The sequence below is a fragment of the Oreochromis aureus genome, linkage group 3, assembly GCF_013358895.1.
Source record: "Oreochromis aureus strain Israel breed Guangdong linkage group 3, ZZ_aureus, whole genome shotgun sequence".
In the NCBI taxonomy this organism is placed as follows: Eukaryota; Metazoa; Chordata; class Actinopteri; order Cichliformes; family Cichlidae; genus Oreochromis; species Oreochromis aureus.
The window spans coordinates 92,945,295-92,972,698 of record NC_052944.1 but is presented as its reverse complement, the minus strand read 5'-3'; the positions used below and the strand labels follow the sequence as shown (position 1 = coordinate 92,972,698).

At 42.7% G+C, this 27,404-nt stretch overlaps 2 protein-coding genes across 2 annotated transcripts in view; both read left to right on the top strand.

Moving 5' to 3' along the window:
* The window catches only part of LOC120434683, a 257,949-nt gene that overhangs the window by 14,991 nt on the left and 215,554 nt on the right, over positions 1-27,404 (top strand). The window lies entirely within an intron of this gene.
* Positions 13,840-20,192, top strand: LOC120438482 (butyrophilin-like protein 2). Its single transcript, XM_039608886.1, has 4 exons — positions 13,840-14,014; positions 17,056-17,403; positions 18,394-18,549; positions 19,946-20,192. Exons 1-3 carry the CDS (start codon positions 13,978-13,980, stop codon positions 18,546-18,548), a joined length of 540 nt encoding a protein of 179 aa, XP_039464820.1. The 5' UTR covers positions 13,840-13,977; the 3' UTR covers position 18,549; positions 19,946-20,192.

Below are 27,404 nucleotides of genomic sequence, written 5' to 3'. Positions count from 1 at the left end.
TTCAACATGACTGATGGAGCAAATCAACTCAGTGATTCAGTTCATTTGGAGCAAGTAACTCATCTGAGATCATGTGATCAGCAGCAGCTTTCAGTGGAGCTGAATTGGATTCATTCAATTTAATTGAATTCACTCTAATTGTCTCTAACAGCTTTAAAAGCTGCTTTAACTTTCATTTTGTTACCTCTTGCTCTGATCTGCTTCAGTTCGTTAGCGCTCTCTACAACTATAAAAATCTGCTGCTGCTGTCTGTAAAGCTCATATTATGTTTGTTATTATCTCAGATTGTCAGGTGGAGGTGGAGGAGGGGGCGGAGTCTGTCCAGCTGCCCTTCAAAACCACGCAAAACCTACCTGAGGAGGCTAAAGTGGTGTGGAAACGCAAAGAGCCTAAACCAGTGATGATGGTCCACGTGTATCAGGACACCGCTGATCAGCCTGAAGAACAGCACCAGGTTTACAGAGACAGAACAAAGATGAATGAAGACCTGCTGAAAACTGGAGACCTCAGTCTGACCCTGAAACACCCCACAGAGAGAGACAGTGGAGAATACAGATGTAGAGTCTACAGCGAGATCAAGAGATACAAAAGAGTGCTGCTCAGAGTCAGAGGTGTGTGTGTGTGTGTGTGTGTGTGTCTGACTGTCTGACTGTGTGTGTGTGTGTGTGTGTGTGTGTGTGTTTGTGTGTGTCTGACTGTCTTGTGTCTCCTCTGCAGGGAGAGTTCAGGTCCAGGATCAAACAGGGGACATCAGGAACAGAAGCAGCTCCATTGATCCGACTCCTCTGATGGCTGATCAATCAGTTTGATCTGTGTGTTCTTTGATTATTGATCAGTGATGTCAGAGTGGAGTCAGTGTGATGTTGTTGTTGTGTGTTTGAGACTTTTAGTGTCCATGAAGGTCTCTGCTGCCGTAGATCCTCTGAACTGTGACAGAGGTCTCACTCTGGAGGAAACTCTCAGCACTTTCCAGCAGCTCCTCCATCATGGAGGACGTTCCCTCACTGTAACAGGTGGAGGAGTATGGCGTTATTTTTGTGCCACTATTCTGAGAGCACGTAAAAAACATTTGCAGGTGCAAGTGTTGCATTTTGAGCAGAAATTTATTTTGAGCAAAGAAAAGCTAAATTTGAGTGAACAAAATTCATTGCTGCGTGCAAAAAATGTATTTCAGTGTTTGCTATTATCCACACACACACACAATAGCAGCCCCTCTCGCTCAGTTTTTGCATTTGCGCTCGTCAATAATGTGTTGCTTGCGCTCTAAACATTTCTGCCGTGTTGGCGCTCAACTCTTTCTGTACACCGTTAGTGCCACAAAACCAGCCAATCACAGACTTGGATGCAAAATAATCTGATTGGCTGTTTTGGTCTCCAATCAGCTCGAAATGACGAAATGCAATATCCCAGAATCCATTTCATCCAAAACTCAAACGAGGCAGTGGCGGAGCAACACAGAGTGGCGAAGTTTGAAATATTACTCTTTCTGGGTCACAAAATAAAGTTTTAAGATATTTTCATGCGAGAATGTTGCTGTGTAAACTTCAAATATCTGCTCGATTTATCAAGACATCACATATTTGCATAAGTGGTCTAAACGTTTTTGGAGATACCTGTTACCCACCAGCTGACCGGGTGGTCACTCGGGTTAAACATAATATATAAGGCTGACAAAAAAATCATCCGACTACACCACCAGGTATTATAGGAAAAATCATAAACCCTTTGAACTAAAACAAACGCCGTTGTGACAGTGATGTACACTGTCTTGTTGGTATATATGTATGATTTGTATCACCTACATGTTTCCCTCTCACCACATATCCAAACCGATATCATGACCAGCAGCTTTTACAGCTGTGGCTCCAGCAAACATCAGCTGATACTAGAAAGTAATATTAAATAAATTTATATTTATATGATATACTAGATAAATTCTAACAACAGCTGATCAAGCTTGAACGTGCTGCTGTTGTTGTTTAGCGTGACATCCGCTGGTTTCCTCTTTCTGGCGCAAAGTGAGCGATAAATAAACAAGAGAGTCGGGACTTGTGGCAGAAAAGATCAGTTTCATGATTGAAGTAGCAACAGGGGAGGGAGGGGGAGAGAATGAGAAGAGGCAGTTGTGCAGCAAAAACACAATAACTCCAGCTTTGTGTCTTTTTCATTCTAGCTGAAGTCCGGGACGAATCGCGTTCCTTTTCCTCTCAATACGGATGTATTGTAATTGGTCCAGCCCAGAGTTGATCATGACCAATTGGCTAATCCACCACCTTTCATTGTTTATACCGTTACAAAAACAAATAAACAAACATAATTGTGATGTCTTGATAAATCGAGCAGATATTTGAAGTTTACACATCAACATTCTCGCAAGAAAATATCTTAAAAGTTTATTTTGTAACCCAGAAAGAGTAATATTTCAAACTCCGCCACTCTGTGTTGCTCCGCCACTGCCTCGTTTGAGTTTTGGATGAAATGGATTCTGGGATATTGCATTTCGTCATTTCAAGCTGATTGCAGACCAAACCAGCCAATTAGATTATTTTGCATCCAAATCTGTGATTGACTGGTTTTGTGGCACTAACGGTGTACAGAAAGAGTTGAGCGCGCACGGGCAGAAATGTTTAGAGCACAAGCAACACATTGCGAGCAAGCGCAAATGCAAAAACTGAGCGAGAGGGGCTGCTATTGTGTGTGTGTGTGTGTGGATAGTAGCAAACACTGAAATACATTTTTTGCACGCAGCAATGAATTTTGTTCACTCAAATTTAGCTTTTCTTTGCTCAAAATAAATTTCTGCTCAAAATGCAACACTTGCACCTGCAAATGTTTTTTACATGCTCTCAGAATAGTGGCACAAAAATAACGCCAGAGAGGAGAGGAAGCACAGGTGGACCCTCTGAGGAAGAAGAGTGCTCCTACAAACCACATGATCACATGACCAGAGGACAAGCATGTGTAGAAACACATTGAAGTCAGCCTGTAAACACGTTTGTGTAAATTCTAGTCGTGTTTTTCTGTTACATTCAAATAAAAGCAGAGAAAGCAGAACAAATGCTGAAACTGTCTGTATGAAATAAAGAAGTTAAAGTACTCACACACACACACACACATCTGTCTCCAGCAGCTGTCTGAGCTGCAGTCTGTATTGTGTGTGTAATATCTTCATATGTTTCTAATATTACAGTTTTATCTTCAGGTGTAAAATCAGCTGCTCTGCTGTCTTATCCCCTGATCCTGTGTGATTGATTAGATCCTGCAAACGCCACAAATTTCATTTCAGCTTTTATTTGAAAGCCAGCGAGTAAAAGGATTAGCGATAGTTTTCAGAGCGATGCCAAAGCTTGGGTTCCTCTCCTACAGCAGCTTTTCTTTTCTTTCTTTTCTCTCCCTGTGAAATACAGCAGCTGGACCTTTAGCTGCAACACACTGTGAGACAAACTGCACACAAACAGTTTGTGTGTTTGCTGATGTTTGTTGAGCTGATAGAAACGCTGCATTTGAAATTAGCTGACACTTCAAAAACGTTCCTCCCTTTATGCTCGCTCCTCTTCAGCAGGGCTAGCTAGATGCTAAAGTAGCGCTAACACAACTTACAGACACCTGCAGTAGTTCAGCTGTTGTCCCAAAAACATATCAAATAAAAACATGGCCCACTTTAAGCCCTGACTGTGACTCACAGTTTGACTCTTTGGTCTCATTTTATGTGATTAATAAACAGTGTTGGGGAGTAACGGAATACATGTACCGCCGTTACGTATTTAGAATACAAAATATGAGTAACTGTATTCCGTTACAGTTACCGTTTAAAAAGGTGGTATACAGTTACTTTGTTGAAATAAATGGATTACACGGCGGTACTTCCCTGTTTCATATTGTCGCGGGTCAGGACTGTTTGGGTTTGTTTGACAGCTACGTAATGTTGTTCCAGGCGGCAGCGTTACGGTTGCCATGGTTACAGGGTGACGCGCTCTCTCTGCGTGTTTCCTGGGTGAGAGAGCGCTTTTTTGTTGTTGTTGTTGTGCTAAGCTAATAGGCAGAATGCTACAGGCATGGCCCTAAAGAATGTAGCATCATGGGCAGTGTACTCCGTGCTGCAGCGAGAATGGCCTGCCATACACGTTATGTGTCTCTGAGCGAGGGAGGGAGAGAAAGGAAAAGTCGGGAGCTGGGAGCAAAAACGGGAGCTGGAAGCATGTAAATATAATAATAACCACTGCAGCCAAGAAGAGTGCCTGACGAGCCCATTTGTAAGTAAGCTATTAAGACTCAACTGTACACTGTGTTCGTGTTTTCCTCCGGGAAAAAAAAGTTCCGTTGGAGCAGCCTTTCAACGCCTCTCTCTGTCTCTGGCAAGCAAAGTTGACCCAGACAACAAAGTAAAGCTAGTTTTCGGCTACCAGCCCGACACGGAACCCACCGTATTAGCCAGAGGTCCCTTTACTACGGTTCGGAGCCGCGGACCTTCAGTATCAGTAATAAATCACTGCAATAGTACATTCACGTAGTTGTAAACAGCACGATAATATATTAAGTAATCCAAAGTATTCAGAATACGTTACTCTCATTGAGTAAAGTAACGGAATACGTTACAGAATACATTTTGGGGCATGTATTCTGTATTCTGTAATGGAATACATTTTAAAAGTAACCTTCCCAACACTGTTAATAAATGAACAGGATTTCCTTTCATGTGTTTCTGTTTAGGCTCAAATCACTTTGATGTTTGAAGACTCGCACTGATGAAATAATAACTCCCCTCAAATGTGTTAAACCTAAAGTAACCAGCCTGTTTGAACATGTAAGGAGTAGAAAGTACAGATACCTGTAAATCCTACTTAAGTACAGTAACAGAGTATTTGTACTTTGTTACTTCCACCTCTGGCCCTACCGTTTTATCCCATATGACTAAAGCCAGGTAGGGGCTGGCTGGATTCAGCAGAGCAAACATCTAATGTAGTCGTGGGCTCACAAGTTTCTCTCTGGATGCTGTCATGTTGTAGTTGCCATGGTTACACAAGGTTTGGCCCTGACCAAAGCGCTCGGCACAGACATGGTAGAGAAGGCCGTCACTAAATGATGGAGGCGGGAAGCGAGACTCAGAGGGGTCAGGTATCCTGGTGTTACTGAGGAGAACTCTGCTCTCTCTTTCTAGTCCCTGTTATTTACTCACACTGTCCCATTTAAAGCAGCTGAATCCTCTGTGATGCTGTTCACACAAATATGGTTGGATCACGCTGAGACTGAAGGGACTCTGACTGTCAGCTCACTCTTGAACACACTGAGTTTCTGGGAGTCTGGCAGATATAAGACCCTCTTCAGGAACTGACTCAAAGAAGAAAAAGTGTGGATTTTTTCATTTGTCCAGATTGTCATTTTCACTGGACGTGGGTAAAACTCCTGGATATCAAAGACATTCTGAGGATCACTGAAGTTAAACGGCTGTTGCTGAAAGTTTAAAGAGAATTGTAAAATGATAAGATAATGATTGACTAATAAGATTATCTGACAGGTCCTTAAAGTGGCTCCCTTGGTGGAGCTCAGCAGGACGACAGGTGGCTGTGAGCTCATTTTAAAATAATCATAGAATAAACAGAAACATTAGCAGATGACGTTTGAAGGCTTTACATGTGTTGGATATGAATGTTTGGAGCCCAGATCATCATTTGTCTTGTTTCAGTGGGAATGTTTTTCTCCATGTTGGCCTGAGGGTGGTGCTGTTTAGCCTGTACTGAGTATTTGTCACTATGCTGAGTTGTGGGTGGAGTCAGTGATTGGCTGAAGGTGCCTTCTTTAAAGCGGGAACACTGGCTCAGCTTTCCTACCTCCTTACTCCCAGCTGGACCACGCTGCATCAACAAGTGATTGTCTGTGTGCTGTAGAAATAAAACTGAAGGAATTTTGCAGGTAGAAGATATTTGATTTACAGCTTCTCACACACGAGACCAGGCCTGCAGCTATCCATTATTTTAGTGTGTAAACAGACTCCGCCTCTCTGTGTAAACAGACTCCGCCTCCACGTTAAACTGTGACATCATCATCACTGCTGCTGTTATCAGTGTTTGTGTGTAACACTGGAGGCTGTGTGGGCTTAATGTGCTCAGACTTTTATTCACACGCTGCTCATAAACACGTTTCTATTGGAGGTCTGTGAAACATGGAAGCAAAGAATTTTATAATCCAATTATTGGAATTACTCGATGAATCGTTGCAGCTCTACACGAGACACTTTCTTTAAAAGTCATCAGACTGGTTTCATACATGTTAACACTTAAATACAGAAAACTTCAGCCTGATATTCCCGACGATGAAACTATGTTCAAATCCAGATGAACTTTTTACAAAGACCTGTTTCTGTTAATATTATATCAAAAGTCTGTGATGGTGTTCTGTCTCGTTTTCCCAACATTAACCTGTGAAATGTTCATATTTATGTACCAGTCAAAGGTAAAACATGTTTTCTAATAAATTGTGTTTGTAAAATCTGCTGGTTGTAAGAAGAAGTGTGTAAATGTCCCCAGTGGCTGCTGTGGTTTACATGGTGAGATAACATGTGAGAAATCATTCAGATACTGAATGATTCAGACAAAGTATTTCAAAATGAAATTCAAATGGAGGGTTTTGTTTGACACTAGAGATCAGAGATGCCCCACAGACCAACACATGAAGTACTTTCTATTTGTGGATTAGAAGGAGAAATATATCTGTATTATCAGTTTATTATAATCTACCTGAATCAGTGTTTGGGATCAGATTTCTGTGTGGCCTGGTTCACTCACTTCATCATCATTTTAACATCATTTTCTATTGACTTTGACTGTATAGAAATGATGCACACTTAACCTCCGTCTGTAGATTTCTTTGGTTAGTAGACACCTGCCTTTGTTCGCTCTAGAGTGGATATTATAATATGATTCCTGGAAAAATATGTAGAAGAGCTTCTAAAGGAGGTGAAGCTTTTTCAAGCTTCTGCTTTTTGTTTGTCCTTAACTTCTTCCCTGTCAGGAAAAGACAGAAATCATAACAGAAAAAGGGCTTTTTGAAGTAAACAAATTCACATTTGTTCTTCTTATTCAAGCTGACGTTTCAACCAGCTGCCATTCAGCAGCACAGAGGTTACACTCTACTGTCTTATTAAAGGACTGCAGGACGATCCATCTCCACAGGTTTGTGGTGCTGAACTGACATTTTTCTTCATCTCATCTAACAGGTACATGAAGGGACACAAAGATGTAAATCCAGCTTTAGTTATGTCCCAGACACATGGGCCTAGAACATTTGGCAGATTGCTGCAGTTGCACACAGTCTGCATAGAAGTTTACCTGCAAAATCAACAACATGAGAAAGTGCAATCCAAACGAGAGACATAGAGCTTCACTTTCAAAGTAAAAGCTGGGCTTTACCTCTGCAACCAACGTGCTTCAGCTTCAACTTTTACTCTAAAGGCACTTTCCACGGATTCACTAATCCTCAGCGAGTGTTTACAGGCATGTTGGTGTCTCCCATGCAAGCTCCAGCCAATCAGGACAACCTTCAGTCCATCAAAGCAGTCACATGGAGGTTTTTGGTGGATGACCCTCTTTGTGACTAACTTCACCAGCCAGCAGTCAGGTTGGAGAATGCACATTTTGCACCAGCAAGCAGACATGCCAGGGGGTCTGAAGTGTGTTGGTCTCAAGGTTTATGTGACAACGTACACTGCCATGCAAACATGTGTTGTCCAGTGTGATTAGGTACTACTGTACAAATATAAGAATTATTCAAAGCATGTATTACTCATAAAACTGTCAGTCAAAACTAAATAAGAAAGGTAAAATTCTGCAACTTAAAGTCAGCATATCACAAGTTTACCATGTTTTTTTCAATGGAGAGGAGGTGGGAGAAGAGTTGAAGTCATTGAGGAAATGTTCACTCGTTCCCTGAATGTTGAATAGTAGCAAACAATGTTTCTACTTTTAGCTCCACTGACATCGAACAATATTCTAAGAAAAACTATTAGAGAGCTGGAAACCGTTCACAACACCAAGTATTACTAATAAAATACTCAGAAAATCATCTGCTGCAAACAATAGCCATTACTTTCTGACTGCCATCTTCTTTCACCTCAGTGTTTGTCATTCAGGCAGCAACGCTCTCAGCTGTTGCCGCCCTTCAAACAGCAGACTGTGATTTTATGTTTGCTGTTCAGCTGGAACGCTTAAAGTGTCACAGCTTTGTGTTTCTTAGTACGTTGGTGTTTCTCTAGATTAGTGTGATGTTGAACTGCACAGCACACAGCTGTGACTAATCACACATGACAAGACCGAGAGGAAGCAAAACAGGATGCACTAACACAGGACACGGGATTGTCAAAGTAAAACAGGAAATACACAAACATCAAAGACAAGAGCGAGACGTAACACAAGGGACAGAAGAGACGCACAGAAACAAAACCTAAAGACTAGAAAGCACCAAAATAAACCAGAAACTACCTGAAATGAAGCATTCTTATAAAAACACACAAACACGGAGTCATCCTGCTCTGGACCGTGACAAAGTGGCCCTTCTTGTGTGAGTTGATTTTTTATACCTTTTATGAGATATAATGGAGTTTTCTCAGCGTCCTGCGTTGGTGTGTGAGCTTGTTTGGAATCTGGACTTTCAGCATAGCAAATCTAAAATACAGTGTTCTGAAACATTACATTGAAAAGAAAGTCCCGTGTTTCCCACGGTCTCTGAATGCAGCAGCAGTGTTCCAGGTTGTGTGTGATGTCACACACATTTAAAAATAAGTCTTCACTGAAGCTGCTGAAGCAGCTGAATGTCTTTATGTGAGCACTGATGTCCACCAGCAGAGGGCGCCCTCGCCCTGCTACAGGGATGCATTTAAGGCCTTCCATGAAGGTTTGTTGGACTGGGAGAAACGTGCTGAGAACCACAGAGCTCCAGTAACAGACTCTTAGTGTCGGACTGAAGCTGATCAGACCATCGCAGAGAGCCTGTGGGGGACCGCTGACCTCTCAGCTTTGTGAAACACAGACGTTTCCTTCAAACACTCACAGAAGTCAGAGTCAGTTTATTATTTTAATGTGTTTCAGTTACACTTTGGTCAGGTTCAGGCAGCAGAACTACTCGGCTAGATTTAGGTTAGTTTAATAAAGTTTGGGGTTAAAGTCGACTCTTCCTCAGGTCAAATCTATGAGTTAGTGCAGTTTGTTCTTTAGTATAAACCATAAAGACAAATTTGTCACGTGTCAAACCTCCTTAAAGGACAGCCTCTCCCATCTGTGGACCCTCAGTGCTGCCGGACTCATCTCATACTGAACACACCCACTCTGTGTCAAACATCAGTGGATTCACTGTTTCTCAGGGTTCATTAAAGGTTAACATTTCTACATTCTTTGTTCCTGTCAGAGCGTCACGTGAGTCATTAAACATCAGTGATCAGTATCAAATATGGAACATGTACAGGACACGTCAGTCTGTGTGGACCTGCTGATGTCATCACTGTGTTTACTTTATTGTTTGTTGTCTTATGGTTGGGATTCAGAAATGTTCACTGCCATCACGTGTGTGTGTGTGTGTGTGTGTGTGTGTGTGTGTGTGTGTGTGTGTGTGTGTGTGTGTGTGTGTGTTTAGTTTGTGGGGCGTCCACACTGTAACACTATGTCAGGTTGACTCACTGTGAGAGGAGAACAGTTACTGGAACAATCTGAGCTCATATTGTGAATAGAAGAAGAGAGAGCTGTGCCAACTGGAGCTCAAACAGAAACATTAAGATTCATTAAACATGATGAAGAGAAGTAAACCACTTAAACTAACTTAAACGTCTGAATGATTAAGTTAAGTGTTTGCTCATAGGGGGTCATCGACCTCATGTTTGTCAATGTGGGAACTTTGTGTCGACTAAATGCAACTTAAAGCTCGACGGTTGCCCAAATGTTTTAAAGAAGTTGATAAATTCAAAAAGCTGTGACACTTGTTGCTCAACATTTTTTAAGTTTTGGTTTCAAAGCTTCTTCTGGTACGAGACTGACATGCCAGTGGGAGGAGTCAGCAGACGACCTGCTCTACCTGCTGAGCCACAGGTGGAGTCATCAGGGTGGAGTCGTTTCAGGAAGGACAGATCAACAGAAAGAATGAAGATGAGTTATTGATGAGCAGAATATAAGATAAGATAAGAGATAAGATAAGATAAAACTTTATTAATCCCTCGGGTGGGTTCCTCTGGGAAATTTGGTTTCCAAAAGCACAGCACCGACAGAAGTTACAGAACATGAGCAGAATATTATATATACACACATATATAAATACAGAGACACATTTAAATAAAATATACGAAGGGGATAAATAGAATAAATAGGAATAAGAACACAAGGGAATTGCACATTTCAAGTATTGAAGTCTATTGCACCGTTGACTATTAACAAAAAGTATTGCACAGTGAAATGAAAAGGCACTACAGCTTAGTTGTTCCCCCCTCCTTTGTCCTCCTGTCTCTCCTCCCTCTCCCCTCCAGAGAGGAGTTAAACAGTCTGATGGCGTGTGGGACAAAGGAGTTTTTAAGTCTGTTGGTTCTTGTCTTTGGGAGAAGCAACCTGTCACTGAACAGACTCTTCTGGTTGTTTATGGCCGTGTGCAGAGGATGCCCAGAATTGTCCATAATGTCCAGCAGTTTTTTTAGTGTCCTTTTCTCTGCCACTGACACCAGAGTGTCCAGCTTCATGCCGACCACAGAGCCAGCCTTCCTGATCAGTTTTTCCAGCCTGGATGAGTCCTTCTTTGCTGTGCTGCTCCCCCAGCACACCACAGCATAGAAAAGTACTCCAACCACTGACTGGTAAAACATCCTCAGGAGCTTCCTGCAGATGTTAAAAGACCTCAGCCTCCTGAGGAAGTACAGTCGGCTTTGGGCTTTTTTATACAGGTGCTCTGTGTTGCATGACCAGTCCAGTTTGTTGTCCACCCACAGCCCGAGGTACTTGTACTTGTTGACCACCTCCACCTCCTCTCCCTCTATCTGAACCGGCAGTGGACCTGCTCTGTACCTCCCGAAGTCCACAACCAGTTCCTTGGTCTTTGTGGTGTTGAGTTGCAGGTGGTTTGTGTGACTCCATGTGACAAAGTTCCTCACCAGACTGCTGTACTCCTCTTCCTGATCATCCCAGATACACCCCATGATGGCTGTATCATCTGCAAACTTCTGAATGTGGCATAATTCAGAGTTGTAGCAGAAGTCAGAGGTGTACAGGGTGAAGAGAAGAGGGGACAGCACAGTTCCCTGTGGTGCTCCTGTGCTGCTGACCACAGTGTCAGACGTGATGTCCTTCAGCCTGACGTACTGTGGTCTGTCAGTGAGGTAGTCGGAGATCCAAGCCACCAGGCAGGGGTCCACCTGCATCCTGTTCAGTTTTTCCTGGAGCATACAGGGCCGGATGGTATTAAAGGCACTGGAAAAGTCAAGAAACAGGATCCTGACCGTGTCTTTCCCCCATCCAGGCGTGAGTGGGCTCTATGCAGGAGGTACAGGATGGCATCCTCCACTCCGACACCCGCCTTGTATGCGAACTGTAGTGGGTCCTGGGCATGTTGTACCTGTGGTCGGAGGAGGTTGAGGAAGAGTCTTCATAAGATGTGACATCAGTGCCACCGGTCGGACAGACTCCGATGGCCCGTCTCAGCAGAACTGAACCCAGCTGTGACGAGGATTAGAGCAGGACCCCAAAGAAAGGAAGTGATGTCACCACAGCAGAGTTCTGGTCTACAGGGAAAAGAACATGAGCGTTAAAGGTGATGCATGGCACAGGTAAGCATAGCAAGCATGAGCACAGAGAAGGGTGAGAAACTGAAGAAGGGTCTGGAAGATCCCGACCAGGTCTAGAGGCCAGTCTGCTGACCTGAGGAACAGACGCGCAAAGCATCTGCGTGAGTGTCGGGCAGCCCTGTGATAGCAAGAAAAGGGAGACAGTGAAAGGGCAGAGGGATGCAGAGGCTAGGTGAGTTTGATCCGATGACAGCAGAGAATGAAGAAATGGAAGAAAAACTACAGCCCATATTAGTCTGAGGAGCTTGGAAAGCTGCCCGAGCCTCCAAACAACAACAACAACATTCACACATGTGACCCTCACAAATATCACTGACAACCAAAAGTCCCATTTTTATATTGCTGTCAGCTTTATTCCATCATGAAGCAACAATAGAAACACGTCTTCATTTCATCTCTGTTGGAGCTTTTTGTTCAGTGAAGGACAAAAAGCTGTCAGTAAATCAGATTTACTCTGCTGCACTGAAACACTGTGGACACAGTCTGGAGACACGCAGACTTTAAACTTTTTTTTGCATGATTTGAAAAGAAACCACATCATAAATGTGATCATGTGGGACTTTAGAACCAGAGGATCGCTGTGATCAGAGAACCCGGCCTCGTTAATAACCTGTATTGATCTTTCTGTAGCTTTAAAGTCCCCACAGCTCCACACAGTCACACATGTGAGGAAGTAGAAGTGAGCAGTAAATGATCTGCAGGCCTTATAGTTTAATACATCCTCTGTTTTATACTCACTCAATAACCACTTTAATGTTTCCATGGTAACCTGTGATCAATCACAGCAGCTGAAATAAATAAACTCTTTCAGTTTGAATGTTTCACTTTTTTTCCTTCAGTTTCTTTTTGATGTATAAAAATCATAAATGTGGTTTTCTTCATATTAAGGGACAGTTTGTTAACATCAGACACATTTTAAGGACTTCCAGCTTCCTGCAACAGCAACAACAGATCCTGTAAATTTATCACACAATTAAATCAGTTTGGATCATCTGCAGAAATAACACATGTGAACAAACCAGCAACATCACAAACATCATGAATATAAAGTAGAAAAAGCTGTGGACCAATCAGAGGTCCCGGGCTAGCACATGTGACCTCTCTAAATCCTGACATAGTGTCGTTAATCTGCTCACATTGTTGTCTGTTTTCCACACAGCTGATCCCACACTTCTCCACTGTGGTCAATAACTGACTGTGATCGATGGGATCAAAGTTTTCTGTAGATCAATAGAAAAACAACACAACACTCATCATTTTCAACAGCTTCTCTTATTCCTCCAACCGTCTCCATCACTGCATCAGTCGTAGCTCATCCAATCATTTCTATTGATCAATAAACAGATCACATTGTTTCACAGATCATTTCTCTGATATTTGTGAACATTGATGAAGGAGGGATCCTGCTGCCTTCACTGTCTCTGCTTCTCTGCAGTAAAAACTGCTTCTAAAGTGGATTTTTCTTCCTGCGTGTCCTCTGCAGACCTTTAGTCATCCACAGCTTTTCTTTCTCCTCATCTTTAAGCAACATTTCCTAACAGGACAGAGTTTATGATGTGATTCTCAGGATGGATTTCAGATACACTGTATGCCTGATCAGGAACGTCAGCACACACTTCATCCCAGTGATGATCTGTTAGCTCCGTCTTTAAGGCCTCACTTCTTCCTGCTGTCATGTCAGTCGTGTTGTTTCACTCACTGATTTTCTCCAATATTTTCTGTTCCTGACACTAAATCTAAGCACAGCTCACAGCTGAGTGTGTTCCAGTAAAGTGTGAGCAGCACAAACACAATCAGAGTTTGTCTCTGTCAGCTTTCAGCCAAACATGATGGCAGACTGCCACAGGTCACTTCTGAGGACAGAGGAGGCGTTCAGCTTCCTCATAGTTTCACACCTGGTTGGTCTACTTTATGTCAGCATGAAGAAGAATCCCACGTATGCACTTATACACCTTCAAATGACTGAACGTCCTCCTCTTTCCTCAGAAGTGATCTGTGGCCGGCCGGACTTCATTCCACAGATGCTTTTAACAAAGTGTGAAGCTGAACTCTGAGCTGTGACAGTGTGAGCAGTGTGAGAGTGTCAGTAGATGATCAGCAGAGGAAAGTGAGAGCTGCTGTGAGCTGATGTCCTGAAGGGCTTTTAAAGAGTCTCTGAGTTTGACAGGAACATGAAGATGTTTGTGGTGTTTGTGATCCTCCTGCACGGTAAGTACACCTTCCTCTCTCTGCTCTCATCATCATCTCTCTCTCTTTAATGTGTTGAAGTGCAGCAGGAGGAGATTTCCATCAAACACTGGATTCTGATTCAGATCAAACTAACAATCCAAAGCAGCAACTTTCAAATCACTGGATTCTTCTTGGTGGCTTTCAGATGAGCTCATGTTACAATCAGCTGCTGTGTGTGTGTTGTTGTGTAGCTGAAGCTCTGACTCACATTTCATATGTGACCAAAGGAAACTTGGTGCTGTGTGACACACTTTAGATTCTCTGCTGCTGCTTTGAACTCTTCAAACTAAAGAGCCAAACTGATGATTGACTGTGCAGCTCTGACATGGCACCAAATGTCCCTGTTATCAGCTGCTGGATGGACGTTATCAGAGCTTTTTAGTCCCACACGGATCACCAGGAGCTCCTCCTCTGTCTGCAAACAGGCTCAGCAGCTCTGATCATTCATTGAGTCAGCACAGAGTGTGGAGACATCTAGTGGTCGTGGAGAGAAGTGCATGTAACATGTGTGTGTTGTGTTAATCAGCATGAGTAGTTAGGGGGACGTGCCTCCCTGTGCCTGATGGGAGTCCTTGTAATTACCCAGCATGCTGTGCTGTGTGTTTCATTTCTAACACTGGTTTTACTGAAGAGCTTTCTGAGCTTCTTTCATTGATTGTGACCAACATACATGTTTGCTGTGGATCCACATCTGCTCTTACTGCTAATGTCATGAAGCTGTTTGAGTGGTGAGCAGTCAAAGAAGCAGGTCCTAACAGGGACATAGCAGGATATTCCTGCCTCTAAATGAGCTGGAACTGCACATATGAGCACAGCTGGTCTGCATGTAGTGAACACAAAGAGTCTGTGTGAGCTGAATTTACACCAGTCTGTTTGTGTTCCTGTTATTTTGGCACTTTGTCAAACTCAAATGTATTTAAGCTTAAATGAAAGTGCACTTCTAAAAATGCTGTAAAATCACAGTCCTGCTGATTTTCCTTTGGTGGACACCAAACATTTTTATCTGCAGGTGAAACTCTGCAGTGACCTGAGCGTGTGCTGTTCTCTGGCATCTCTCTGAATAATGTTACATGCTTGATGTTCTTGTCTGTGATCACGAGGATCTTTTCTTCCATCCCTGCTTCTGTCTCTTGCTCACAAACCTGCATCCATCTCAGCGTCTAAACTCAAAGTCAGCAGCAGCTTCTTAGCTGTCTCTGCCCTCATAGCCCTGATCTCAGGGACTCTTAGATCATTTCAATATGTACATAGAAATCTGTTCTTGATGGCATCGCCCCTTTGAAGGTGAAACATCAGAAATATAATGTCCTCCATGGCTCAGTGATCACAGCAGAGATATAAAAACACAAAGCAGAAGCAATGAGAGGAACTGGGAGAAAGATGAACAACCCCAGGGTTTTATTCCAGGTGATAAAGCCTCCTGGATCCTCCTGTCTGAGTTAATCTTAGACAAACTTCACACCTCCTGTTTTTATCTCAAACTTTGAAAAGTCTGCGGCTTCTCAGTTAATCCCACATATATACAGCAGAAATATTTCTAGAAGTCTCTCTCAGGTTTGTTCCTACAGCACAGAAACAGCTCTGATCTGTGCTGATTCTGATCTTATGTTGATCTAATGTTAAATGCTGGATGTCACACTGGGAATTTTCCCCAGTGTGCGAACACACTTTTGGGCTGATGAGCTGGACTGAGGCTGCCCATAGACATGAAGAGCTGGATGGCTTCTAATTTTCTGATTCTACATTCAGAGAAATCTGAGGTTTTTGTACTCTATCCTAAAAATCTTAGAAATATGGTATCTAACCAGATTCTTACTCTGAATGACATTACCTTGGCCTCCAGTAACACTGTGAGGAACCTTGGAGTGATTTTTGACCAGGATATGTCCTTCAATGCACATAGTCTAAGGAGCTTGGAAAGAAAAGCGTCTGGACTTCTTTAAGTTGCTTGAAGACGTTTCACCTCTCATCCGAGAAGCTTCTTCAGTTCTAAGGTCAAATGGTGGAGAGTCCCAGATTTAAACCCAGTGGGAGTATCCCCCCAAAGAGGGACAAAGGACCCCTGATGATCCTCTACCTAATCACATGAGCCAAGGTGTGAAAGTGGGTGTGGGTCCTAATCAGCCAGGGTTTCAGGTGAGCTCATTGTGAAACCTGGCCCCACCCTATCATGTGATTTCCTGAGGTCAGATGGCCCAGGATGTGAGTGGGCGTTAAGGCGTCTGGGGAGGGAACTCAAAACTGGATTATAGATGGCAGACAGTTGGTGTCGTAAACCACCGCCTCTGTTCAAAGCCACTGTTTGAACAGAGGCGGGAGTGGCCTAGTTGGAGCCAAGTATTAGTGACAAAGAAGATGTCTACGCTTTGAGAGGTTATGTCACGGCAGGGGGGGACAGACTCAAGTGCAGACAGAGAATCCCAGTTAAACAGTTCTTTATTTACAACGCCAGGTGCTCAATACACATGTGGGGGAAAGGCCAGGGTTCCAGGGATCCACGGGGAGATTAGGGAAAACAGGATCTTCACACTTGCACACGCCATGCCAAACTGCAAACACTCACGCTCAGGGTTCCGAGATTCAGTATTAAAAGACGGGCCCAGGGATTCTATGTACAAAGACGAGAAGTCACTGCAAGAAGATGCACGAAGGCACACAGAAGTTTGCAGAGCCGGGATTACACTAACATGTGTTACTCAATAGTCCAGCAACGAGTAATTCAGAGCCACTGCCTTATGAAGTGGCCAGCAAACAGAGTGATGAACCACAGGTTAGTAATTATCTGCAGGTGCATGGACCAAAGGCTGGAGCCCATGATGAGCTCCACCCAGACAGGGTGATGCGAGCGAGAGAGATAAAAGTAATCTTCCAGGTCTTCACAGATTAAATGTTCAGATTTAATAAATAAATACATTAAATTTGAATGTCTGACTGTAAAACTGGTCTCTGTGTCCTGCTGATAAATGAGACAAACACACAGCATGCAGTTAATTTGTGTTTCTGTTTGTTTGTTCTTATAGTTTCCCAGCATGCCCTGGCTGTGGTTGTGGAGGTGAATGAGGGGGAAAGATCTGTCCAGCTGCCCTGTCTGCACTCAGGTTTCATACCTGAAGAGCCCACAGTGATGTGGACTCGCTCTGATCTTCATCCCAAATCTGTCCACGTACGACAAGAAGGAAGAGATGATCTTACAGGACAAAACCAGCATTACAGCGGGCGCACATCAATGAGGTCTGATGCTCTGGACACTTCAGACTTCAGCCTCACTCTGAGAAAACCAACAAAGACTGACAGTGGCAACTACACCTGCTCCATCAGTGATGGGAGAGGAAAATGGAGACTGAGAGATGTACAGCTGCAGGTCAAAGGTCAGTCAGAACTCTGGGTGGGTTAGAGACTCCACATGAGCCTGTTATCTATGTGACATCTCAGAGTAAGAGGTCAAACTGAAGGGAACGTTTTGTAAATTGTTGTGACTAACCTGAAGAAACCAGCAGCAACATGTAGCTCAGAGCTAACCTCAGTGGAAACAGGATCTCACTGCTACAACAGCTGGAGTCTTTACTGCATGTGGAGGTTTACACTCACAACATTTACACACTGTACACAGTGGAGAACATGAGCTCTCTAACTGCAGCTCACAGAGCAGCAGGAAGTGTCCTGATGTTGTACAGACTCAGACTGGAGGAGCTGCTATGAAACGCAGACAGAGCAGAGATGGTTCATCATGTTTCATCCATCCTGATGTCACTGAGACTCTCAGGTTAATAACTGCTGTGTTAGGATATGTAGTGTAAATCATAGCGGGGTTCAGGTAACAGTGAGGGGACTGCAGAGTTAATGGCATAAAACTGTAGGACTGATGTTTATATTTTGATATTGTTCTGCTTAAGTTTTTATCTGTTACATTTATCAACCATCATCTCAGACAGCTGCTGCCTGACAGAAACACTTGAAATAGTTTCGATAGACTAGACTTTCCTGTAAGTTCATTATACACAAACAAAGCATTTACTCATTTGAGAGACATTTGTAAAAAAAAAAAAAAAAAAACTAAATAGAAAGCATCTTTTTCAGTGGACTGGCTGTCCCAGAGAAAGATCCAGTGAATATTTTATGAAACCATTCAAGAGTAAAAGCAAAAGATCCCAGACACCCTCTCTACTTCTAAGGTTCGACTCCAAACTTTCCTTTTTTGATAGAGATTATAGTTTTTACACTTATAGGGCTATAGATAGAAACAATATGAATTTGGCCAACGGTAGAGATTTTGACTATAGCTCAGTGGCAACTAAAGAGTCAAGTATGAGTCAGTTAAGTACTGTATCTACATTTCTTTCATGTATGTTGTCCAATAGAGGCTGAACCATTTGAAGTCCGGCATCACTTCTGCTCTGACTGCTGGTGGTTGAGACAGACAATGTATCTGTTAGACTTGGAGAGGAGGGCTCTTCCACATGTTGCTTCAGGACAGTCAAATCTGAGGGTGACAAATAAAAATATTAGAATATAAGGTATATACAATCAAAAACACAACACAACAAAGATACCATTTATGCACACAGGGCCAGTAAATTGCACGCTTTGATTAAATTATACTTTCTCCCAGGAGAACAGATGGTTATTTTGTATTTTATTATGGTAATATACAATTTACATACCACAAGGTGTGAGTGTCACATAGTGTGTTAGGTCTGAGCAGTCACGCAGCTTCTTGGATGATTCTGTTTCCAGGATGTCTGAAATGCATGTGATAAATCCAACTTACTGTTGAGCCATGAAAGCAGCATTTTCTGATTGTTACCACAGGATATTAGACAAATTAAAAATATTTATTTAAGAGTAACTGTACAAATCAAATCCTTCAAAATCTATCAGAGCATATATTTACTTACCTTCACCTGTATGACAAAACACACCTCTTTGACTGCTGCAAGTTCAGGAAAGACATCCTCATCCACCTCTATACCCTGCTCATCTGTGACTTTCAGTGAGGCATTTTCTGGTATGAGAAACTTCTGCTGCACTGAAGTAAAATCATCACTCAGTTAATAACAACATTAGTAAGAACCATAACTTACCTGCTCTCACAAAGTCTGTGAACCTGACTTCTTCCAATTTGACATATTTCTTTGTCTCTCTGTGTTTTACTTTTATCAATATCTTGGCCACCCACGGAAAAAAATACCTTTACTAATATGAAACACAGCACAAGAAGAAGAGGTTGTTTATGGTAACTTTATGTGAACTGTGTATAACTTAATCAATAAACACTTTCTTACATAGAGTTAGCCTGCCCACACTAAATATTGCTTAAAATCTATTTAGCTAGGCTAGGCTAGGTTTAGCAGACAATGTGACTGCATGTTTGCTGTGTCCTTGTCTTTTCAGTTCTGGAGACAGGGTTGTGTGCATATCTCAGTGTGCAGCAGGACTAACTAACTGATGTTAATGGTACCTCGACATCTCATCAGTGCAGGCTGCACCTCTCTTTGGTTAAATACGGGCATTACCATGAGTCTAAACAGAATATTACTGTAGTTAGCTAACGTTAAATTAAATGTTAGTGTTAAAAATAAGAAATAGAAATAAACCTTTTCACTGACAACGTGAAATGTGTATCTTAAAATACAGTAAGATAAGTTAGTTAGCTAACTTTTGACTAGCGTTAGCCTAGCTGCTATCTCCAAATCAGCATAACATACAGAAAACACATGTAGTGCTAGTTAGTCAACTTTATATTTTACTTATGCATACATCCCGGAATGTAACTCTTGCGCACTTTAATGCCTAACTCCAGGATATTTAACTCCAGAGATTTGCTGTGTAGATACTCAGCTGTGCTTCAGTTACCATCAGTGTGACTGCTGCTGCTTCTACACCTGATACTGTGGTTTATTGTCCTCTCAGACCACCAGGTGGAGGTGGAGGTGGAAGAAGGCTCAGAGTCTGTCATTCTGCCCTGCAAAACTACAGCTGACCTGCCTCAGGACACCAGAGTGGAGTGGACTCACTCTGACCCTGAACTGATGGTGGTTCATGTGTATCCAAACAAAAGTAACCAGGACAGTTTTTACAGAGACCGAACAAAGATGAATGAAGACCTGCTGAGAACTGGAGACCTCAGTCTGACCCTGAAATACCCCACAGAGAGAGACAGTGGAGGATACATCTGCACCATCTACAGGGACAAAGACATCCTGAGACAGAAAGTAGTGCTGCAGGTCAAAGGTCAGAGATGTAGAAAAACACCAGGTGTTAGTGGAGGAAATTGAGGTCAATGTTCAGCAGTCATGTTGATATTGTTTTATGTTTCTCCACAGAACCATTTCCATCCTGGGCCAAAGCTCTCCTGGTTCTCCTGGTTCTTCTTGTGGTTTCTGGAGGTCTTCTATATTATTTCCGGCACTATTTCATGTCAGGTGAGTGTCTCCTACTACACTACCCATAATGCCGATGGTTAGCAGGTGTCCTCTGGTGGCTCCTTGACTGCGGCTCACACAAACTTGTTCCAGAAGCTGAAAGAGTTGAGAGTTACAAACAGCTGATACAGAGAGCTGAAGAGAAACTTCCAGGTTTGTTCCAGAAGTCAGAAAACCTCCTTCAGACTCAGTCATTGATCAGTGAAACAGCTCCACAACATGACTTTACTAAAACAGTGTGTGTGCTTCACTGCATTGATCTGACACAGAGGCTGCATGTGTACTTTATTTATCAAAATTCAAATTCAAATTCAAATTTTATTTGTCACATACACAGTCATACACAGTACGATATGCAGTGAAATGCTTATACAACTGCTCGTGACCTAAAGAAAAAAAGAAAAGGCTATGAATAAGATAGGAAATAAATATGAAAAATTAAAAAGGGTAAATTTAACTAGGAAGGAATAAAATAAAATATATATATATGAGTTTGTTGAAAATAGAATAACTGTACAACACAAATTAGAATGAAGGGCAAATTTAACTGGGAAAGAATAGGATAAAAAATATATATGGATTAAAGTTTAAAATAAAATAACTGTACAGCAAAATACACAATACACAGTATAGAAATATATAAGAATGTATGAAGAAATATAAATATATATACAATAACAGCAGCATTTTACAAGTATTAAATGGAAATGAAGAAATATAATGTCCAGTGTTGTGCAAACCACATTGTAGGTGTCTTGTGCAGTGCAAATATGCTTAAAGTGATTAAGTGTAAACAAAGTCCAGACTGTCCAGTGTGTGTATGTAAGAACCATATGTGTGGGTCAGTACTGTGTGGTGGTGTGATTGAGAGACCGTATCGCCTGCGGGAAGAAGCTCCTCCTCAGTCTCTCTGTGTTGGTCTTCAGGGAGCGGAATCGCTTTCCTGACCTCAACAGAGAGAACAGTCCGTTGTTGGGATGGCTGAGGTCCTTCACGATCTTCCTGGCCTTGGTCCAGCACCGCCTGCTGTAGATTGAGTGCAGGTCAGGGAGCTCGGAGCGGATGGTGCGCTCAGCTGATCGCACAACCCTCTGTAGAGCTCGTCTGTCCTGCATGGTGCTGTTCCCGAACCAGGTTAGGATGTTTCCCGTCAGGATGCTTTCTATGGTGCACGAGTAAAAGTTCCTGAGCACCTTGGAGGGCAGTCGGAAGTCTCTCAAGCGTCTGAGGTGGTAGAGACGCTGTCGGGCCTTTTTCACTACGCTGTTGATGTGACAGGACCATGACAGGTCCTGCGTGATGTGAACTCCGAGGTATTTGAAGCTGTTCACTCTCTCCACTGGGCACTCGTTGATGACGGGGGTCTGGTAGTTCCTCTCCTGCTTAGTACTGAAGTCCACTATCAACTCCTTTGTTTTACTGACGTTTATGCACGTAAAAGTCTCACTGGGATTAAAATCTCTTTTACAAGAGAGACCAGCGGAGAGCAGCAGAAGTTACAATGAAAACAACCAATACAAGTGAACAGAAACATGAATAATATATAATAACTTTACATTACATTGTAGAAAACCTAGTATAATGTCGGCAGTAATGGTGACATTTCTGTGGAAGTCCATGCCTAAGTTTTCTATGTGAAGAAAACTCCTCACAAACTGGAATCTATCAGTAGGGGTTTAACCCACTGCAGTGAATTTCCTTTAATAACTCTGGTGTGTTCTAGTGTTTGCAGTAAAATGTTGTGGTCTACACTGAGGTCTAACAGGACAAGGACACAGTACAAGGACAGGTCCACTGTAACAGGTCATAAGGAGAACATTAGTAACTTTCACTATAGCTCATGTTGTGCTTTGTGTCCTGTCAGTCCCCTGGGTGGGGTTGGATTCAGGGGTGGAGTCTGTCCAGCTGATCTGCAAAACCACAGTTTGTCTGCCTAAAGATGCTAAAGTGGAGTGGAAGGATGCAAACAACAGGAAGGTCCACGTGTATGAGAACGGCTCTGACCAGCCAGAAGAACAACATGAGGATTATAAAGCCCGAACGAAGATGAAGAGGAAGGTCCTGGAACCTGGAGACCTCAGTCTGACCCTGAAATACCCCACAGATGGAGACAACTCCACCTACACCTGCACCGTCTACAGCAGGGAGGGAAACGTCCTGATGGAGAAACAAGTGGAGCTGAAAGTCAGAGGTCAGTGCTGTAGATACAGGTCAAAGGTCAGAGGTCAGTGATGGTGGTTCAGTCTCAGTGGGCTCCATCCAATAATGTTACAGTGTTAGCATGTCTGATGTTTGTGGCTGTTTTGGTTTTTATTTGATTTCCAGCCAAATGTAAAAGCTTCAGCAGATGAACTGTAGGAGCAAAGTTCATGTGTGAGACTTCATCTGAAAGGTAACATCTTCTAGTTTCTGAACATGTGTTTGTTTAGCATGTGGCTAAAACACAGGCTAAGCTAAGTCAGTTCAAACATCAGTAAAAACCTTCTTTGGTCCTCATCTATAATCAGTCATATCTGAGTCACAATAACTAGAAGATGATTTCTAGCAGAGCTGTGAAAATCTCCACATCCTTTCTCCATGTTATCATCCAAAGCTGTGTGAAGTTTCAGAGCTCTGCAGCTAACAGAGACTTTCAGTTTGCTGCTCTCTTCCTCTGACAGCTCCATTCTTAGGGAGCGTTAGTTCTCTGTTTCACTTTATTCCACTTATTCAGTCTGATGTTCTCTGATCTGTTTCTCTTGTTTAGTGTCTTAAATGCTGCCAGTGCCTCTCTTTGCTTTAACCAACCTTTCTCTTTATTTCTGAGCTTTTTAAGGACTTTAACTGATGCATCAACCTTTGAAAATGGAAAGAAATCAGTCAGATTCATGGCTGCATCAAAGTGTCACATGTAGTTCTCCCACATCAGCTGGATTATATCTATAGCAGCAAACAGCAGCTGATCCACAAATCTTTGTCTGTGTTAATAAAGTTGGATCAGTTCAAATAGTTTGTTGCTCTGTACTTGAAAGCAGCAGTTTTTCTAATGCACCACCTTCATGTTTCCTTCATATTTGAATCCCCCTGTAGATACTGTGGAATTACAGGGATTATTTTACATAACCATCATCTTATCATTGCATTAATTATCATTTCATCAAAGTGTTTATTGAAGTTGCTGGCATTATGTTATAATTTATATTATAGGGGTTATCATAATCAAATATTAACATTTTTATTACAGGTGCAGTTATAACTACTTTAAAATGATTGAGTTAAATATATATGTATCATAACTCATATGCTGAGTATATTGGTATAGTAAAAAAGTAGCTGAGCAAAGGCCTGAATGTATTCAGCTTCTTGTTGCATTTGAGTTTGCTTAGTTACAGGTGACGGAAGGATGTCCAGTCCATGGTGACCTCAAAGGCCTTAGGTCATCACCATGTTCGGAAGAGTATGCCACAAGGAGGAACCTCTATGTTGCATTTAATTCTTAAAATACATGAATGTTCTGTACATGCAAATTATGTGTTTGTAAACGCAAGAAGGGGCGTTACAATACCCTGATGTTATAAAGGCAATCTAGAGTGTATTTTGGGTAGAGATGTACAACTGTTTGGCAGTTTACACCTCTCCACGCTGCGTGCATTCATTAAAATCAATTGTTTGATTGACCTCTTCTGGACCATCATTGTTTTACTCTCATCCTCAATTTCGAACCCGTAACAATACTGACAGGTAACCATGTCACACAGAGCTCAAGCCTTTGAATCCAGCTGTGATTGTTGATTTTCTATTGAATGGACTTTTTCAAATCCAGCTGTAGGCCTGTGTTTGTGAGCTCATTAACAGCTGTTTATTTAGAGATACGTGGTCCTCACAGGACAGCCACTACAAACATATGATTTTATAGAATATGATGCATTACTGCAGATTCAACACAATAGAAAGGATTTGAAATGAGCTCAGCCTTAAACATGTGCAGCAGGAATATTGATCCATAGACACTGATGGGAACATTTTTCTGCACAATAAGTACTTTGACTTTTCATACTTTATGTCCAATTTGCCAGTACTGCAGTTTTGTGTGTAGTGAGGTGTTTTCATGGTGTTTTATTGGTGCTTTTACTAAAGGAAGGCTTCTATCAAATTCTTCCAAATGTTGTCAAACTGAGCTGTGTGATGAAGTGAGTGTGACAGAAACACTCAGACTGTGTTTCTCTGCTTCATCAAGTCAAATCTGGTCCTCAGAGACTGAATAAAGTCCTGTCCCACTAACAGCAGCTCCAACAGTCTGTTCACTGCTTTCTTCCTGTCAGTCTTCATCTTTCTGCTGCGTCTCCTCTTCACACTGACCACTTTCTATCTAACAGTGAGCTCCCAGTGAAGCAGCAGCATTCAGCCTGTTAGAGTCAACACAAATGTCTCCATCCAAGCTCATGTTGTGCTTTGTTGTCCTCTCAGTCCCCCAGGTGGAGGTGGATTCAGGGGTGGAGTCTGTCCAGCTGCCCTTCAACACCACACTTCACCTGCCTGAAGACGCTAAAGTGGAGTGGATGGACAATTACACGATCCTCAGTATACCACACAACAGGAAGGTCCACGTGTATGAGAACGGCTCTGACCAGCCTGAAGAACAGCACCAGGCTTACAGAGACCGAACGAAGATGAATGAAGACCTGCTGAAAACTGGAGACCTCAGTCTGACCCTGAAATACCCCACAGATGGAGACAACTACACCTACACCTGCACCATCTACAGCAGGGAGGGAAACATCCTGCTGAAGAAACAAGTGCTGCTCACTGTCAGAGGTCAGTGCTGTAGATACAGGTCAAAGGTCAGAGGTCAGACTCATGATGGTGGTTCAGTCTCAGTGGGCTCCATCCAATAATGTTACAGTGTTAGCATGTCTGATGTTTGTGGCTGTTTTGGTTTTTATTTGATTTCCAGCCAAATGTAAAAGCTTCAGCAGATGAACTGTAGGAGCAAAGTTCATGTGTGAGACTTCATCTGAAAGGTAACATCTTCTAGTTTCTGAACATGTGTTTGTTTAGCATGTGGCTAAAACACAGGCTAAGCTAAGTCAGTTCAAATATGAGTAAAAACCTTCTTTGTCTGTCAAGAGATGTATTCTAAGACACTTCTTCAGCTTCGAATCAGAGAGGAGAAACACACAGCTTTTACTTGCAGCAAAGGTGGTGACAGAAACACTCGCACGGAAGTGAGGGCTCATTTGTTCATTACATTGGGATGTGATGTGTGTGTGTGTGTGTGTGTGTGTGTGTGTGTGGGGGGTCAGAGTGTGACCCGTGAAGACTTCCCTAAACATGCTGGTCTGGAAGTCCAGCAGTTCATCCAAACAAAAGGCACTTAGAGTAAAACAGACATAGATACGTCTATCCTGTCATAAAACAATAAAAGAAGGTATACCCTTTCCCATGCTCCCAGGATGTGGGTGTGGGTGTGAAAGCCAGAGCACTCTGAAGAGGAGTGAACGCACCTCCCTCTTCATGCTACACAGACCTCCTAGGATGAGACATTCTTTCAATATGCCATCTACTATATACTTCTAAACACAAATGACTACATGCAGTATTCTACCATAAGTAAACTTATATTATTAAAAGATTATACTGACTACTAAGTACAATTTCCCATTGACATTGGTCCTCATCTATAATCAGTCATATCTGAGTCACAATAACTAGAAGATGATTTCTAGCAGAACTGTGAAAATCTCCACATCCTTTCTCCATGTTATCATCCAAAGCTGTGTGAAGTTTCAGAGCTCTGCAGCTAACAGAGACTTTCAGTTTGCTGCTCTCTTCCTCTGACAGCTCCATTCTTAGGGAGCGTTAGTTCTCTGTTTCACTTTATTCCACTTATTCAGTCTGATGTTCTCTGATCTGTTTCTCTTGTTTAGTGTCTTAAATGCTGCCAGTGCCTCTCTTTGTTTTAACCAACCTTTTCTATTTATAAGGTTTTTAAGAATTTTAACTGATGCATCAGCCTTTGAAAATGGAAAGGAATCAGAACGATTCATAACTGCATCAAAGTGTCAACTCCGCCAAGGATGGTCCCAAGCCGGCTGCAAAGGAGGAGGGTGGTTGCCCTGCCGAAGGGACCAGAACCAGGTGTCTGGGGAAATGGGGCATGAAACTGTATGGATCCAAATCGATCAATGTCGACGTTCAAGATCCCACATCCAGGGCAACCGATGCGACAGCATTGGGGACCCAGGATGCTGGTGAGAAGTGGACTACTGGCCAAGGCCAATTCGAATTTCACCAAAAGTGGCGATCAACATCGGTGTATGGAATGTCCGCATGGGACACCACCAGAAAGAGATCATCGTCCAAGAGATCTAGTGGTGTAAAACTGCAGCTTTGTCTGAACTTCATCTAATGGGATCAGGTGCTACCAGCTTCAAGCCCTCTTTCACCAACGATCTGATGACACTCTATTATAGTGAGAAGCAGGGGTCTGCTTCATGGTTTACCACAGAGTTTCTACCAGCGTCCTCGCCTTCCAACCCATCTCAGAACGCCTTGCCACCCTCACCATTAACAAAACAATTACGACGCACACCATCTCTGCCATGGGTCAACAGAGACCAGCTTGGATGTGGTCAAGGACAACTTCTATAACAGTCTGTGGCTCATCTTGGACATGATGGCGACAGCAGTATGCACGGCGTCACGTCCGTCAACTCTGCTAGCTTTGCTTTGGCTTTTGCTAGCCTTATCCTTCTCTATTCTATCCCAAAATGCCGTGGAACTACTAGAGAGCAGAGTGCATCTTTAGATGGATCCTGCCTGTTGTCCCTGGAGCTCCCATGACAATTGATCCGCCGCTCTCAGCATTCTATTCCTAAGTGGCCTCGGACCCGTGGATGGAGTGTGGACCAGAGAAACCTTCGCACACTTAACCGAGCTGGAACATCTGATGTTAGGATCTACACACT